The 18,879-nt window shown below is 37.2% G+C and overlaps 1 protein-coding gene across 10 annotated transcripts in view; it reads right to left on the bottom strand.

Moving 5' to 3' along the window:
• Nucleotides 1-18,879, bottom strand: part of NFAT5 (nuclear factor of activated T cells 5) — a 115,910-nt gene that overhangs the window by 15,411 nt on the left and 81,620 nt on the right. For 7 of the 10 annotated variants that reach the window (XM_058706950.1, XM_058706953.1, XM_058706958.1 and 4 more), the window contains 4 exons: nucleotides 18,561-18,695; nucleotides 18,389-18,441; nucleotides 7,605-7,737; nucleotides 1,835-1,918 (listed from right to left, as the gene is read on the bottom strand). In XM_058706950.1, coding sequence (XP_058562933.1) covers nucleotides 1,835-1,918; nucleotides 7,605-7,737; nucleotides 18,389-18,441; nucleotides 18,561-18,695 — 405 coding nt within the window. The remainder of the gene's footprint in view (nucleotides 1-1,834; nucleotides 1,919-7,604; nucleotides 7,738-18,388; nucleotides 18,442-18,560; nucleotides 18,696-18,879) is intronic. The other 3 variants (XM_058706951.1, XM_058706954.1, XM_058706960.1) reach the window with 1 other exon arrangement.

The following is an 18,879-nucleotide window of genomic DNA, read 5'->3' as shown; positions in this document are numbered from 1 at the left end:
ATCACGAATCTCCAAATGATATTCTATTTAAAATGACAAGTGAAAAAATTAAATTGATAAGTTTAGCATTCAATTTAATATTCTATCTTCAAAAAATTTTTACCATGATTTCACTTGTAACTGTCAAAATAAGGTCTGAATTGTGAAAAATTAATAGCATGTATCTGTGTGTTTGTTTCTAATCCTTTTTAAAAAAAATGTTTATTTATTTTTGAGAGAGAGAGTGAGCGGGGGAGGTGCAGAGAGATAGAGGGATAGAGGATCAGAAGCCGGCTCTGTGTTGATAGCAGACAGCCCGATGTAAGGCTCGTACTCACAAATCGTGAGGTCATGACCTGAGCTGAAGCCGGATGCTCAACCGACTGAGCCACTCAGGTGCTCCTGTGGTCTGTTTTTTGCCAACTTTGCCATCCATGCAGGGCTTGATCCCACGAACTGTGAGATCATGACCTGAGCCGAGATCAAGAGTTGGTTGCTTAACGGACTGAGCTACCCAGGCACCCTTCCTTTGTTAACACTAGCTAAGTGACCTTGGGCAAATTATTTAATTTCTCTGGAACCTTGGTTTACTCCTCTGTGAAGTGAGAATAATAAATTACCTACCTCAGAGAGTTTGGAAATAGTGTCAGTAAAGAGCATGGCATTTTGCTGAGTACTTAATATAAGTTCAATAAATGTTAGCTATTTGTTAGCCATTATACAGTTTTGTAAATCTTGTAGTTGAATCAGATAACCTTGGCAGATTACTTACTGCTGCATTATTCCTCACTAACCTACTCTGAAAGTGTTCATGGTCAGAAATTAAAATGACAGGCATACCGAACATGCTATACGTATATGAATGCTAAATTTTACTGACAATAAAAAAAAAAAACCCCCACTGTATTTGATTAAGTATTTTTAATTTTAAAATTTTATTTGATTTAACTCACATGAATTCCAAGGCAGAAAAGTACAAATAAAGGCTAGAATTAGAAGAATAAATCAATGGCCATTATATAATTGACCTCTTCATATATAATGGCAAAAAAGCATCATCACTGAGTATCTACTTGTGTTAGAAGTCTATTAAGAAAAATATCTACTCGATTCTGGCTCCACCACCATGTGTCAGCCACCTGAGGTATTAAAGGTTGGGTGTGGAATAAAGCATGCAAGATAGGGGAATAAAAACTAGACAGACAGAAAGAAAAAAAATCTACTCTACCACATTATAACATCTTGAAGATATCTTCACTGTCTCTTGGGATTGGCAAAGAGTGAATAAAGATGTCAGAAGAAAAGAGTAACTAAAAAAACTTAAAAAAATTTTAATGTTTATTCATTTTTGAGAGACAGAGACAGAGCATGAGTGGGGAAGGAGCAGAGAGAGAGGGAGACACAGAATCTGAAGTAGGCTCCAGGCTCTGAGCTGTCAGCACAGAGCCCGACACGGGGCTCGAACTCACGGACCGTGAGATGGTGACCTGAGCTGAAGTCAGATGCCCAACCGACTGAGCCACCCAGGTGCCCCAAGAAACTTTTAAAAACTCTATTTTACATACATTACTGTATTTTATATTTTTAATATTTTTAACAGTGAGGAATGAAAAACAAAACAAAAGTCTCCTCTACTCCAACATGTTTAAAAAAAGTTTGTTCATATGGTGACTTAAGGGAAATATCAAGTTGGGAAACAAGCATTCAGTGAAGTTAAACAAATATTTATTTTGGGATATGGAAGATACCCTGCTAAGTGTCCCAAGTATGTGAGAGAAAACCAAATAGTAAGATTTGCTAGAGAAAACATATAGGATAACCTATTTATAATTTTTGAAAAGAATCAACTTGGTACCTTTCATGGCCTCTTCAAAAGAGCAAGGTCTTGAAGGACTAGATATTTCTTTCTTCACATTTACATTCAAAGCACCAGCTGCTGCTATTAAAGCAAAACAAAACAAAAAGATTGATGTATTTATTTCAATTTGTACATAAAAAGATGTGTATCTTAAAATTCTTTCATCAGAATATTTCCCACAAGACATTATTAAATCATTTGTTTAGCAGAAAATCCAGGCAGAGAGGAATTTTTAGAACCATCAATCTATGCTCTAAAATTCACCAACCGAGTGGGCAGCAGCACATGCTCACTTATCAAAACAAAAGCAACGGTAACTTTAAAAAAATCCTTCTTGTAACAGTATTCATATTAAGGATAACTGATGAGAAGACTGATATGAAACTTTTTAAACTGATCAAATATACTGTAACACTAGCATAAAAAAAAATTCACCATTCATCCACCTAAATGATTTGTTAAAAAATATATATCGATTGAGAAACATTAGTCAATTAATTGAACTAAATTTTTAAAAACCTGTGATGAACATAAAGAATCTAGAGGGGTGCCTGGGTGGCTCAGTCGATTAAGCGTCCGACTTCAGCTCAGGTCACGATCTCACGGTCCGTGAGTTCGAGCCCCGTGTCGGGCTCTGGGCTGATGGCTCAGAGCCTGGAGCCTGCTTCCGATTCTGTGTCTCCCTCTCTCTCTGCCCCTCCCCCGTTCATGCTCTGTCTCTCTTTGTCTCAAAAATAAATAAACGTTAAAACAAAAATTAAAAAAAAAAAAAAAAAAGAATCTACAGCATTATGATTATTCCTTTTGTAAAGCCTTGGAAAAATCCCTTGTGCACTGTTAATGGTGAATTGCTCAACTATTATTACATCAAGTCATATCAACTGTATCTACTATGGCAACCTAAAATTTTTTTTTTACGTTTATTTATTTTTGAGAGAGAGAGAGAGAGTGCAAGCGGGGGCAGGGCAGAGAGACACAGCGAGACACAGAATCCGAAGCAGGCTCCAGGCTCTGAGCTGTCAGCACAGAGCCCGATGTGGGGCTCAAACTCACAACTGTGAGATCATGACCTGAACCGAAGTCAGACAGACAATCAATTGAGCCACCCAGATGCCCTGGCAACTTTAAATTTAATGGGCCTAAGAACAGAGTTCAGTTCTGAAATGATAAAGTTAAATAAATTCCAGGATCTCACTTAAAATGATTATACAATAATTTTATTAAAATTTTTAATTTCTATATTTCTATGTATTTATTTTATATCCCCTAATTCATTTAGAATGGGAATTGAGTCACCTTATTTACAATTTATTTTTTTAAAGTTTATTTACTTATTTTGAGAGAGAAAGAGAAAGTACAAAAACATGCAGGAGGGGCAGAGAGAGAATCCAAAGGAGGATGCACTGACAGTGCAAAGCCCAACGTGGGACTCGAACTCACAAACCATGAGAGCATGACCTGAGTAGAAACCAAGAGTCAGTTGCTTAACTGACTGAGCCACCCAGGCACCCCACAATTTCTTATTTTTGACATGACAATGTGAAATGATATTTATAAAGATACTATAAAGAGCTAGTCAATTGTGGATAAAGAGACAAAATGTACACATCTAAGAATGAACTTAAATAATTTATCTTATTGTGCTACACAGAAGGTCCAACAAATGATATACAGGGAGTTGAATGGAAAAGAAATCCATAGACAGTTTTAATTATTTATTTTTAAAGATTTTGTTTTACTTTTATTTTTTAGTTTTTTAGGTTTTATATTTTTAAGTAATCTCTACACCCAACATGGGGCTTGAACTCACAACCCTGAGATCAAGAGTTGCATGCTCTTCCAACAGTCAGCCAGATGTCCCTCTAGACATTAAAAAAAATTTTTTTTAATGTTTATCTATTTTTGAGAGAAAGAGAGAGAGAGAGTGAGAGAGAGAGAGAGAGAGAGAGAGACAGAGTGCAAGTGGTGAGAGAGAGGGAGACACAGAATCTGAAGTGGGCTCCAGGCTCTGAGCTGTCAGCACAGAGCCCAATGAGAGGCTTGAACTCACAAACTGCAAGACCATCATCTGAGCTGAAGTCCGATGTTTAACCGACTGAGTCACCCAGATGCCCATACTTTTAGATAGTTTTAAAGCGTAACATTAATTCTAACAATTACAGATTTTAAAATAGAAAATAATCTTTGAAACCACTTTAAATTTCTACTTTTATTTATTTTTATTTTTTATTATTTAAATTTTAAGTAGGCTCCACACACAAGGTGGGGCTCAAACTCATAACCCCTGAGATCAAGAGTTGCATGCTCTACCGACTGAGCTGGCCAGGTACCCCTTAAATTTCTATTTTTATTTTTTTTTATTTTAATTTTATTTTATTTTGAGAGAGAGAGAGAGAGAGAGAGAGAGAACATGATCAGGGGAGGGGCAGAGAATCCCAAGCGGGCTCTGCACTGTCAGTGTGTAGCCTGATGTGGGGCTTGAACTCACGAACTATGAGATCATGACCTGAGCCAAAATCAAGAGTTAGATGCTTAACCGACTGGGCCACCCAGGTGCCTCTTAAATGTCTTCTTTTAAAATTAAGTTTTAGTCATTTCTTGTTAGAGTAACAAAACGATGAACAAATGTTATGTCCTTCATTTTATACAGAAATCACCACTGCTGAGTCACTACAAAATTAACCTAATGTGATTTATGTGTCGTAATAGACTGAAGTAAAAGCTTTGGTGACTAACTGGCAATAAAACAAAGGTTTTATGACCCTGCAAAGTATCTAAATGTTTGAGAACATGCACGTGCAATGCCCTTTTTGGCAGTAATAGATTCAGAGGGCTTTAGAAGGGCTTGTGTCTGAAAGAGTGTGCAAAGCCAGTTTATGTTCACTTGAGCCCTTGCCCAATGCTACTTTTAGACCATGTACCAAGTACCCATGATATCCAATTTTTCTGCAAAACTATTCTAGACTATGTGTGGAGTCTTAGACCTACGGAATGGACAAAGCTTGGAAGCACTGGTTGGTGCATTAAGGCCCTCTAGGTATAGCATGGGGCTAGGAAAGGGAAAAGGCGGTTGACAGGCTGGGTATTCTCTTTCCTCTTGTTGCCACATCCAGCTTGGAACTCCCAAGGCATAATCCTAAATCTGGCCTTTGAGGTTGATATGAAAGTATCTTGGTCAAATTAGGAGAATAGGATATATTTAATTAGCCAGTTTATTTATAACTTTTAAATATTTAGACAAATAGTATAATAGTCGCCATTTCTACTCTGACTTGTGAATATTAGGGTAGGCCTAGTTTTTCTTCTTATAATTATATACCACTGAATATTCAAATATTTAACCACAGTCCTTAGATGAATCACAACAGCAACTGGATGATCATAATGAGATAGTGCAAATTTTCTATAACCAAGCTTTCCTGAAATCATATTCTCTCTCACATAAACCTGAAAAGATTATCACATTTTATAAAATACAAAAAAGTAAAATTATGGGAAGATTCTTTGATTAGCTATATCATAAAGGCAGAAACTGAAGCATTACATCTTATTACAAAGTTTGCATACTACTTATTTATTTAATTAAGAGTTTCTGAGAGTGAATGCTATCTACAGAATACAAAATATGAAGAGAAAAACTTAAAAGAATAAACATATGTTAATGATTGCCTAAATGTGGCCAAAGATAGTCAATTAGTATAGGCTATAAAGCAGAGGACTTAAAAGCTATTTTATCTGGCAATCTATCAAAGGGAAATTTCTTTCTTTTTTTTAAGTTTATTTATTTTTGAGAGACAGAGAGAGAGGATGTCAACAGGGGAGGGGCAGAAAGAGGGAGAGAGCAAGAATCCTAAGCAGCCTCTGTGCTGTCAGCACAGAGCCTGATGCGGGGCTCGAATTCCTGAACCGTGAGATCATGACCTGAGCCAAAATCAAGAGCGGATGCTTAATCCACTAAGCCACCCAGGTGCCCTGGGAAATTTCTAGTAATCAGCATTTATCACTAAGAAATGAAGATTCTTAGTGCTGACTCTAAGCACTTTAAAGTCCTGATGTTCTTCATCAGTAATCAATAAAAACAAACAAATGACAACAAAACCTCAGGACTGCAACATCTTTCAGGCTACCCTAACCACATACATACACTTCTTTCTTCCCTTCCCACACAAATGACACAGAAGTTCATTAGGAAGAACGTTCTTCTGCACCAATTATGCCAGCTTTTGCTGCATGGGTAAGCTCCTCTTCACATAAAATATTAAATGCCACTATTTAGTAATTAGCATTTAGTAAAATGTGTTAACTACCATTATTTTTAAATAAAACTTTCTTGGATTTTTGAGACCTTTCTAGAAAGAGAACAATTAAATATGTGGTCTGAGTATCTTCTTTTTCCTGTTTTTGTTGAAACCAGTATATTATTTCTAAACTTTGCCTTTTTCTGTCTGAAAATTTTACTGCTGATCTTTTATTCTAACACAACTATTAACTTCATTAATGTTATATATACTGTGGCATACTTTTGTAGTAGACTGGTGCATAATAAGCAATGCTGTGAAATCTAGACATATTTTTTAAAAGGGAGACACATTAAGTGAGAGAAAGTATTATCGAGACTAGTTACAACTCTGCCCTAGCTACTGTTTCCATTACTTTTTCTTGCCAGGGCTTTCTTTCCCCACCACCTTTATTCACTTTGTACCTCACTGAATCCTGAAGTATTTGGGAATAACATAAACAATAAACTTTTAAATATGGAAGAACTGCTAATTCTGACGTACGCCTGAGACTGGAACGAACTGAAGCAATGGTAAACATGGCAGAAATCAAGCCTAGGTCAATGGAACGTGTGAAGAATTTTAATTAGCAAATTAAATTTTCCAAACTGTTCTCCCTACTTTTGCTAGGAAAAGGCTTCTCTTCTTCAGGCAACTAAATCAATGTAGGCAAAAAATTCCTAAGAGGGGCATGTGAGTGGCTCAGTTGGTTAAGAGTCCAACTTTGGCTCAGGTCATGATCTCACAGTTCATGAGATCTCATAGTTCACAGCGCACTGGTCTGCTGTCAGTGCAGACCCACTTCTGATCCTGTGTCCCCCTCTCCTTCTGCTCCTCCCCTGCTCTCTCTCTCAAAACTAAATAACCATTAAAAAAAATTCTTAAGACACTTCTTACCCAGAGATCTTCTAACCTTTTAGGATTTCAATTGCTTTTATTGCTCTGGTTTCTAAAGCAACTATTTTACCTAAGTTCTTAAAATTATATTTAAAATACTTATTAACCAGCAGTCTTTGATATTTTTGACTACACAAATTAGAAAATGTTACAGGCATATAACTCTATTCATGATTTTATCATTTATCAATCCAAGCCTATCTCTCACTTCTCCCGAAATGCATCCTATAAGCCAGACTGAGACTAAACTATTAGCAGTTACCCAAAGTTGTCACTTTGACCTTTCTGCACATAAAAGGTCCTTAATGAATGGCACTTATTACTAAGGAGTAATTTGTATGATATAATTTTGAAGAGTAGGACTTGAGAGCATTCCTAGCTTTTCTTTAACCAGGACAGCACAAGGCAAAATGACACCCTAGATGTAAGAGCAAAAGCAGTATTTGGTGGCTATCTTCTTAGGAAATAATGCCCTTAGTATCAACTCATCTTAGCATACAACTTTTTCATTTTGCTTGGCTGGACTTCAATTGCTTCCAAAGAACTAGAAATTAATTATTGGTTTTAGATCAGAATTCTTTATTTTGACATACCTGGGTCTGGAGTGTAAGTGAATGGCTGAACATCATGAGATCTTCCAGCATTGGTCACTACATATATTCCCACGGATACTGGCAAAGTTATATGTTGGTCATGATATGGGGGAACCTTCACAATAAGATGATTCTAAATTTAAAGGAAATAACAAGAGTCAAAAAGAAGCAATATTTAAATTAAAATTTTGAAATAAAAATTATGATTAAGTAGATTTCCTTTTAGCAGCAAAGTGTAAAGAGTCTGACTAGGGAAAAAATGTATTTTAAAGCTCAGATTCACAGGCATCGGGACATTAATCTTAAAATTGCCTTTAATGTTTTACAGTGGCTTACAAGGTGTTTTTCCTGTCAACTGTATCTCTTTTCCATTCTCCCCCAGCTTGTTACACTCTGGCTACACTGACCTTCTTAGTCCATTCTTTTAACATACTAAATTCATTTTTTTACCTCAGAGGCTTTACAACTTGCTGGTCTCTCCCACTGGAATATTCTTCCTTCACCTCTTTAAATGTCTAGTTCCTTATCCATTGTCAGGTCTTATTCAAATGTTACCTCCACAGAGAAGTCTTCTATGACCATCCTATCTAAAGTAGCACCCCTCCCAACCTGGTCACATAATCTTGTTTATTTCTAAAATAGCATTTAGCACCACTTGAAATTACTGTAGTTATTTGCTTGTTTTTTGTCTCTCTCCAATCACAAGAATGTAAGCTCCATAAGAACCTAGGATGTTTTCTTTTTCATTCTATATCCACTGTTAAGTATCTTATACAAAATACATGCAAATATATTTGTTGAATAAAAGAATGAATATAATTTTAAGGGAAAAATATGTCCACCAAGCACAATGTTCGTTATCATATGTTTTGGACAACATTAATTGTGAAATGTACTTTACAATGCAATTTACACTACTTCCTAACCATGTTAATTTTCATTTAAAGTCAAATAGAGCAAATCAAAGTTATTTTTTGTCAGAATAGTGGCAGAAGCATCCTTATAAGAAAAAAGTTCATAAATGCTTCACCAGCACTCACTCAAGGGGACTGCATCTTCTTGGAAGATAACCATGAACCGTATCTGACTTATGCCCTTCTTCCCTAGTACATTACAGAACTGGGAAGGAATATTAAGGGGTAATGATTATGTTTTTCTACTAGGATGTGATATGCAGGAGGCCAAAACTGACAACTGAAGGTGATGTGAGTTTGATGACATTTGTTATTTAGCTAGACTATAGTTGGTTGATTCAGTTGAATAGATCAAATGACAAGGTCAAGGTTTCAATTTCTGAGCACTTACTTTGTTTCTAAGCTATCTTAAGACACTGTGAAATAGTCAAAACAGCTTCTGATTTATGGCAGTTAGGCTTCTTAAGCCCAGTTACCCATCTCAAAAACAAAACAAAACAAAACAAAACAAAACAAAACAAAACAAAACAAAAACACATTTTTAAGCCAGGTGAAAAAAACATGTATACATGTGTGTATGTCCACAGATATTGAGAGACAAAAATCTGACAGCACAGATTCAGTGCACATGAGGTCATCAAGAAATGTACCTGCAATGATCCAATTTCTAAGAAACAGTTTTAAAATTCCATCGACTCTTAATTTTACTCTTTTGTTTAAACACTGTAACTATGTCACAAACTACCTACAGTTAAAGAAATGGTTGAATAGATGTTCTTGTGAGGTGTCCTCCTCGTTTGTATTTAAAAACTTTTATTACACTTGCTTTGGAGAGCATACTTAAACTTAATTTGAAATCTTTAAAAAACTAGAGGGCTTGGGTGGCTCAGTTGGTTAAGTGTCTGACTTTGGTTCAGGTCATGATCTCACGGTTCATGAGTTTGGGCCCTGCATCAGACACTGTGCTGACAGCTCAGAGTCTGGACCCTGCTTTGGATTCTGTGTCTCCCTCTCTCTCTGCCCCTCTCCCACTTGTGCTCTATCTCTCTCAAAAACAAACATTAAAAATTTTTTTAAAAAATGGAATCTTTAAAAAACCAAATGAACTGGGGCACCTGGGTGGCTCAGTCAGTTAAGTGTCTAACTTCGGCTCAAGTCATGATGTCATGGTTTCTGAGTTTGAGCCCCACATCGGGCTCTGTGCTGACAGCTCAGAGCCTGGAGATTGCTTTAGATTCTGTGTCTCATTCTCTCTCTGCCCCTCCCCTGCTTGTGCTCTGTCTCTCAAGAAATAAATGTAAAAAAAAAAATTAAAAACAAACACAAATGAACCTATTTAAAAAAAATTTTTTTTTAAACGTTTATTTACTATTAAGAGACAGAGTGAGACAGAGCATGAGCATGGGAGGGGAGAGAGAGAAGGAGACACAGAATCCGAAGCAGGCTCTAGGCTCTGAGCTGTCAGCACAGAGCCCGACGTGGGGCTCTAACTCACAAACCGCGAGATCATGACCTGAGCCGCAGACACTTAACCGACTGAGCCACCCAGGCGCCCCCAAATGAACCTATTTCAATACTAATCCTTCATACTGCCTCAATCTGAATCTAGAAATTCTACAAGTGATTTGAAATAAAAAATAAGTAAATTATGAATAGTGACAGAAAGTTTGCTTCTTTAGAGGTGCCTGGGTTAAGTTAAGAATCCTGCTTGGGATTCTCCTCTTTCTCTCTCTTGCAAACTTTTATTTATTTTTAATGTTATTTATTCTTAATGTTTACTTATTTTGAGAGAGAGCAAGAGAGAGAAAAAGTACACACAAGGTGACAAATGGCAGAGAGAGAGAGAGAGAGAGAGAGAGAGAGAGAGAGAGAGAGAGAATCCCAAGCAGGCTCTATGCTGGCAACACAGAAACTGCTATGGGGCTCAATCCCACAAACCCTAGGATCATGACCTGAGCCCAAATCGAGAGTCCAATGCTTAACCGATTGAGCCACCCAGGCTCTAGTTCCCTTTATTATTATTATTATTTTAAAGTTTATTTATCTTAAGAGAGAGCAGGATAGAGAGAGTGCAAGTAGAGAAGGGGCACAGAGAGAGAGGGAGAAAGGGAGAATCCCAGGCAGGCTTCGCAGTGTCAGCGTGGAGCCTGACGTGGGCTCAAACTCATGACCCATGAGATCATGTGATCCAAGCCAAAACCAAGAGTCAGATGCTTAACTGACTGAGCCATCCAGGTGGCCCCCGCCTCTAGTTCCCTTTTTGAATCACTTCCACATTTCAAGCTGTGAAACTCTCTTGCTTTCTTTCAAAACAAACTTATCTTTAACACTATATGTAAATTCACAGAGAGAAAAAAAAGACTATATGTATATCTATATATATGTATGAGATCTATTACAGATTGATTTTTAAGATATATATCTTTTATATACATTTAATGGGCAATTCCTACAGAATTCATCTGGAATTGTTAAAATGGTAATAAATAAAATGACCCTGCATACCTATTATGGCTCTGAATAGAAGAGCCAAATATTAAACAAAGAACTGTTTTCCCAGATTTCATTAATCTGAATTTTTAAATAATAAAAAAGTTTAATATCTGAGGAGTTGATTTGGGGATTGCAAATGAATAGTCATTATAATTACTCATAATTGTAATTTGCAAAGTTACCTTTATTTTTAAAATATTTTTAAAGTTAATTTTTTTATTTTGAGAAAGAGCATGAGAACGCACAGTAGGGGCAGAGAGAGAATCCCAAGAAGGCTCTGCACTCTTAGTGCAGTGCCCTACACAGGGCTTAAACTCACAAACTGCAAGATCATGACCTAGCTAAACCAAGAGTCAGATGCTTAACCAACTGAGCAACCCAGGCACCCCATCAAGGTTACCTTTAAGTGGTCTTTTCTACTATACTATCTTTTCATCAATTTTTAATATTGTAGAGGTCCTTTTAGCTTTTCTGTAGAGGCCTGATATTTATGTATGGACCACAATTTCTTTTCTGTTGCTGTTTGAGTATCCTTCCCTCTAAATGTTTAATATTTTAAATAGATTTTATTTTTTTTAAGTAATTTCTACATGTGGGGCTCAAAACCACAATCCCTAGATCAAGAGTCACATGCACCACTGACTGAGTCAGCCAAGCACTCCTAAATGTTAATTTTTTTTAATTTTAATATAATCTGTTGGATCAATTCTTTATATCTCCACTGTGATCCCATTCTAAAACACTTCCCAGAGAGTCCCTTAAGAAAAAAAAGAAAAAAAAAAAAGAAAGTTCTCTGAAAAAGATAAACTTAAAAATGAAGAGAACCACAGAATTAATGAAAAATCATATTATGTTTTAGTTTGTTATACATACTTGCTTGCAAAAACCCCAGGACCTCTAGATATAGCCACCAAATAAGGACATTAATTCCTTTTCATTCCACCATGTCTTATTTTTATGATTACTCTTCTTTAATCTATGGTAGCTGGCATTAACTACCCTGCAAAAAAGTTTTTTTAGAATATTAGCTACCCCATGCCTCAAAGGTAAAGAAGGAAGGAAGGAAAAAAGGATAAAGGAAAGAATGGAGAAGAAAGGAAGGGGGAGAGGGGGAGGTAGACAAAGAAGAGGAGGAGGAGGAGGAGGAAGAGGGAGGACAAGGATGAGGAGGAGGAGGAACAAAGACTTCTTAATATTTAGTTCTCTATGAGACAGCAAGTTAAGACTATAATTTGTTTGGGGACATCTTATTAATATTTTGTGTAATTTATAGGGTGAGTTTCTCTGTCTCCAGAACTAATTTTCTTATCCAAAAAGCTGCATCACAGGATAAGGTGATAGACAGACAGATAGATAGAAAGAAAGGAAGGGAGGGAGGAAGAAAAGAAAAAGAAAGAAAGAAAGAAAGAAAGAAAGAAAGAAAGAAAGAAAGAAAGAAAGAAAGAAAGAAAGAGAAAGAAAGAAACAGGCATATTACTAGCAAGGGAGTTTACATTAATCTAACCAACTCATCAAAACCCAAAACATGTTTATGGCACACACAGAAGTACTGCATGGATAAATAAACCTTCAGTCAGGACCAAAACTAAAGGTATGCAAAAACCTGGCTGAAATCAGGGTTTGAAGTGCCCTCAGGAAGAAAAAGGAACCACAGACCCTAGAGTCCTCTTTTTCTTCGAAGTAAATAAAATAAACTAACAAGTTTTTCATGAGTATCTGTTAAGTGCTTAATATTATGAGGAACACAGAAGAGTCATATTACATTGCCCCTAACTTCTAGAAGTCCTCAAGAGGAAGCCACTGTTGGTTCACGGAGAATGGGAATGGTCTGATCTAATAAGTTGTATAAGAAATCATAAAATGTGGCACAAAAACAGACACATAGACCAATGAAATAGAATAGAAACACCAGAACTAGACCCACAAACGTATGGCCAACTCATCTTTGACAAAGCAGGAAAGAACATCCAATGGAAAAAAGACAGTCTCTTTAACAAATGGTGCCGGGAGAACTGGACAGCAACATGCAGAAGGTTGAAACTAGACCACTTTCTCACACCATTCACAAAAATAAACTCAAAATGGATAAAGAACCTGAATGTGAGACAGGAAACCATCAAAACCTTAGAGGAGAAAGCAGGAAAAGACCTCTCTGACCTCAGCCGTAGCAATCTCTTACTCGACACATCCCCAAAGGCAAGGGAATTAAAAGCAAAAGTGAATTACTGGGACCTTATGAAGATAAAAAGCTTCTGCACAGCAAAGGAAACAACCAACAAAACTAAAAGGCAACCAACGGAATGGGAAAAGATATTTGCAAATGACACATCGGACAAAGGGCTAGTATCCAAAATCTATAAAGAGCTCACCAAACTCCACACCCGAAAAACAAATGACCCAGTGAAGAAATGGGCAGAAAACATGAATAGACACTTCTCGAAAGAAGACATCCGGATGGCCAACAGGCACATGAAAAGATGTTCAACGTCGCTCCTTATCAGGGAAATACAAATCAAAACCACACTCAGATATCACCTCACGCCAGTCAGAGTGGCCAAAATGAACAAATCAGGAGACCATAGATGCTGGAGAGGATGTGGAGAAACGGGAGCCCTCTTGCACTGTTGGTGGGAATGCAAATTGGTGCAGCCGCTCTGGAAAGCAGTGTGGAGGTTCCTTAGAAAATTAAAAATAGACCTACCCTATGACCCAGCAATAGCACTGCTAGGAATTTACCCAAGGGATACAGGAATACTGATGCATAGGGGCACTTGTACCCCAATGTTTATAGCAGCACTCTCAACAATAGCCAAATGATGGAAAGAGCCTAAATGTCCATCAACTGATGAACGGATAAAGAAATTGTGGTTTATATACACAATGGAATACTACGTGGCAATGAGAAAAAATGAAATATGGCCTTTTGTAGCAACGTGGATGGAACTGGAGAGTGTGATGCTAAGTGAAATAAGCCATACAGAGAAAGACAGATACCATATGGTTTTACTCTTATGTGGATCCTGAGAAACTTAACAGAAGACCATGGGGGAGGGGAGGGGGGAAAAAAGAGGTTAGAGTGGGAGAGAGCCAAAGCATAAGAGACTGTTAAAAACTGAGAACAAACTGAGGGTTGATGGGGGGTGGGAGGGAGGGGAGGGTGGGTGATGGGTATTGAGGAGGGCACCTTTTGGGATGAGCACTGGGTGTTATATGGAAACCAATTCGACAATAAATTTCATATATTAAAAAGAAAATAATAAAAAAATAAATTAAAAAAAAAAAGAAATCATAAAATGTTAGAAGGAACCTCAAATAATCTAGTAAAAAAAATTGTCTTGAGACAGAGGGGGTGCAAGTGAGTGAGGGGCAAAGAGAGAGAGAGAGAGAGAGAGAAGCAGGGCTCACCTGAAGCAGGGCTCATGTTTACCTGAAGTTGGGCCTGAGCTTACCCAATGTGGGCCTCGAACTGAGTTCATGACCCGAGCTGAAGTCAGATATTTAACAACTAAGCCACCCAGGTGCCCCCATCTAGTAAAATTTTATAGACTAGAAAACTGGGGCACAAAAGTGTTCTTTTCTCTTATTTAGGTAACATAGATGGTTAATGACAAAGCAAGTGCTAGAACTGCAGTTACGACAGAGATTGCCCAGGGGTGCCTGGGTGGCTCAGTCAGTTAAGTGTCCAACTTTGGCTCAGGTCATGATCTCATGGTTTGTGAGTTCGAGCCCAGCGTCGGGCTCTGTGCTGACAGCTCAGGGCCTGGAGCTTGCTTCAGATTCTGTGTCTCCCTCTCTTTCTCTCTCTCTCTCAAAAATAAATAAAAACATTAAAATAGGGGCGCCTGGGTGGCGCAGTCGGTTAAGCCTCCGACTTCAGCCAGGTCACGATCTCGCGGTCCGTGAGTTCGAGCCCCGCGTCAGGCTCTGGGCTGATGGCTCGGAGCCTGGAGCCTGTTTCCGATTCTGTGTCTCCCTCTCTCTCTGCCCCTCCCCCGTTCATGCTTTGTCTCTCTCTGTCCCAAAAATAAATAAAAAACGTTGAAAAAAAAAATTTAAAAAAAAAAACAACAACAAAAAAAAAAACATTAAAATAAATTTCAGCAAAACTGAAAGCCAACCGACACAATGTGAGAAGATATTTGCAAATGACATATCAGATAAAGGGTTAGTATCCAAAATCTACAAAGAACTTATCAAACTCAACACCCAAAAAACAAATAATCCGGTGAAGAAAGGGGCAAAAGACATGAATAGACACTTCTCCAAAGAAGACATCCAGATGGCCAACCGACACATGAAAAAATGCTCAACATCACTCATCATCAGGGAAATACAAAGCAAAACCACAATGAGATACTGCCTCACATCTGTCAGAATGGCTAACATTAACAACTCAGGCAACCACAGATGTTGGCGAGGATGCGGAGAAAGAGGATCTCTTTTGCATTGTTGGTGGCAATGCAAGCTGGTGCAGCCACTCTGGAAAACAGTACGGAGGTTCCTCAAAAAACTAAAAATAGGGGCGCCTGGGTGGCTCAGTCGGTTACGCGTCCGACTTCGGCTCGGGTCACGATCTCGCGGCCCGCGAGTTCAAGCCCCGCGTCGGGCTCTGGGCTGATGGCTCAGAGCCTGGAGCCTGCTTCCGATTCTGTGTCTCCCTCTCTCTCTGCCCCTCCCCTGTTCATGCTCTGTCTCTGTCTCAAAAATAAATAAGACGTTAAAAAAAAAAATTAAAAAAAAAAAAACAAAAAACAAAAAACTAAAAATAGAACTACCCTACGACCCAGCAATTGCACTACTAGGCATTTATCCAAGGGATACAGGTGTGCTGTTTCGAAGGGACACATGCACCCCCAGGTTTACAGCAGCACTATCAACAACAGCCAAAGTATGGAAAGAGCCCAAATGTCCATCGATGGATGAATGTATAAAGAAAATGTGGTATACATATATACAGTGGAGTATTACTCGGCAATCGAAAAGAATGAAATCTTGCCATTTGCAACTCTGTGGATGGAACTGGAGGGTATTATGCTAAGTGAAATTAGTCAGAGAAAAGACAAAAATCATATGATTTCACTCATATGAGGACTTTAAGAGACAAAACAGATGAACATAAGGGAAGGGAAACAAAAATAATATAAAAACAGGGAGGGGGACAAAACAAAACAGACTCATAAATATGGAGAACAAACTGAGGGTTGTGGGAGGGGTGATGGGCTAAATGGGTAAGGGGAATTAAGGAATCTATTGAAATCATTGCTTCACTATATACTAACCAATTTGGATGTAAATTTTACAAAATAAAAAATAAAGTTAAATAAAAAAAAAAAAGAAACTGGAACCTCAAAAAAAAAAAAAAGAAAGAAAGAAAGAAAGAAAAAATTAAATAAATAAATAAAAGTCATGACATCCTTTAAAAAAAAAAAAAAAGACAGAGATTGCCCAGGGGTGCCTGGGTAGATCAGTCAGTTAAGAGGCTAACTTCTGCTCAGGTCATGATCTCACGATTCATGAGTTTGAGCTCTGCATCAGGCTCTCTGCTGTCAGCATGGAGCCTGTTTCAGATCCTCTGTCTCCACTCTTTCTGTCCCTCTCCCACTCAGGATCTCTCTTTCTCTCAAAAAACAAAACAAAACAAAACAAAACAAAACAAAACAAAACAAAACATTATTTTAATAAATTTTAATAAGTTAGCATTTATTATTTAGAAGTTTATAAATAAACTTAACATTCAATAACATTAAAAAAAAAAAAAGATTGCCCGATGGTATATGCGACAAAGGAATGACTGTTAAGTCCTACTATCTCTTTTTGACAGCATGTGGTAGCATAAACTAGAGGAAAACTTTCTACAAAGCATTTGTCTAGGTATATGAAAACCCCCACTTTATATGATACCATATACTTTACTAAGACTAAGGTCTAGTTTTTGGTGCTCTTGAAGACCCTAGAATTTCCCGTCGGATAGAAGTTATCTCTGACTGGGGGCTCTGACTATTGAACAGTCAGTACAGAACAATGTGATTTATGAAGGGGACTTTGGAATATGTCATCTCAGTTCCAAACTCTGGTGGAACTGGAAGCTCAAGATTTGCTGCATGGGCAGTATGTGATTGAGCCCAAACAAAAACTGTGGACACCAATGGCTTGGGTAAACCTCCTAATTGATAATACTCTGCATATTGTCACACATGGATGTGCTGAGAGTGTAAGTAAGGTTTCCCTGAGGGCAACAAAAGCTTTGTCTTTGGGACCTTCCCATACCAAGCTCTACGAATATTTCCCTTTGGCTGGTTCTGATTTGTATCCTTTTGCTGTAATAAAACTGAAATTAAATATAGTGCATCCTGATTTCTGTGAGTTATTCTAGCAAATCTGAGTGGGGAGTGGGAACCCCTAAATTTGAAGCCATTTGTTAAAAAAACGAGAGTGGTCAGGAGACTCCTGAACTTGTGGCTGGTATCTGAAGTGAGGGCAGCCTTAGGGAATATTGTGCCCTTAGCTTTGAATATGGCAATATGTTATAACAGATATACATTTTAAATTTTACTTTTTAAAAAATAGAAAGAAATAAATTTAAAAACTAAAAAGAAATTATAAACGTTTTTGATAAAATGGGTCATCTCTAATTTTTGCCTCTTTCAGCTCTCTGCTTGCTTTCATGTGCTTTGACTCCAATTAGTATTTAACGGTAAATTTTAGGCTTTAGGTATTTTACACATTAGTTTGTTTCTGCTTTGCTGTTCTCTCCCTGTGATATACACCTGTATGTGCTACTCTTCTGCATATGTCTTCTATCTGATTGGTTCATAAATTTACCCTTCTCTTCTCTGCTAGTACCAATTTCTTTAAGTTTGATACCATTTGTTATACATCCTAATTCTTAAGTCAGTTTTTTTATCCTTGTTTTTAAGCTCTTTTTCCTTGTCATTTTGAGAATAATACACATGATGAGGTCCTACAAATACAGACTCTTTAACAGAAGTATAACAAGCAGTACCTCTGCAAAAAAAGTAACTGACAAAACACTTCAGGTACTCAACAAATAAGTTTCCCTTTGATTTAACCAAATAGTAGGTTAGGATAATCCAAATCCTCAGAGCAAACAAATCTTATAAAAGAAATGTCTCATTTATTAAAAATGATAATTTACCAATGCTCCTAATTTTTAAAAAAAGAGAACTGTGGAATAATTCTACTTCAATTAAAGAAACTCAAGAAATAAAATGAAATGATTTATATGAAACCCACATAAAGAAGAAATTTAATCTGTTGATTCAGGAAAATTTCAGAACAAAACTGAATTTCTCAGAGAGTAAATAAACTAAAAACAAAACAAAATAAAAACAAACTATAGAAAGGCTTAAATTATACCTGATGAAATAATTCCATGTCAATTTCAGCTTCTGACTTCCAAGAGTTTTCATCTGATTGAAATAAAAACAGTAATTTACTAAAATTTTGAAACTTTTTTTACTTTGTAACTATACCTTTATAACAAAGTATAACATGCAACAATCTCAGTACCAGTACTATGCCTACTTACCAGAAATATTTTCTTGGAAAATAACTTTAGTTCCTTTCAGAAAGTTCTTGCCGATTAAAAATACTTCTTCCTCTCCTTTCACTGAACAGCTATGCAAGCTTTTCTTTAAGATTTCTGGCACTCCTGCTGGCTGAGCTGTGGGTACACATAAGCATTCCATAAAAAGAACCACCAACACTTATTTCTTTTCTAAAATCAACTCAATTATCCAGTTCTAAAGAAGTTCTCTTTGTTGACCCCTGAGTTTGACTTCCTGGACTGTGCAACTTAACTTTCACCCTAACAGAGAAAAAAAACCCAGAAAAGCCCTATTAATTTT

This window comes from Neofelis nebulosa, chromosome 17, assembly GCF_028018385.1.
Source record: "Neofelis nebulosa isolate mNeoNeb1 chromosome 17, mNeoNeb1.pri, whole genome shotgun sequence".
Classification (NCBI taxonomy): Eukaryota; Metazoa; Chordata; class Mammalia; order Carnivora; family Felidae; genus Neofelis; species Neofelis nebulosa.
Note: the sequence above shows the minus strand (reverse complement) of the source record. Positions and strands in the feature narration are given on the sequence as shown.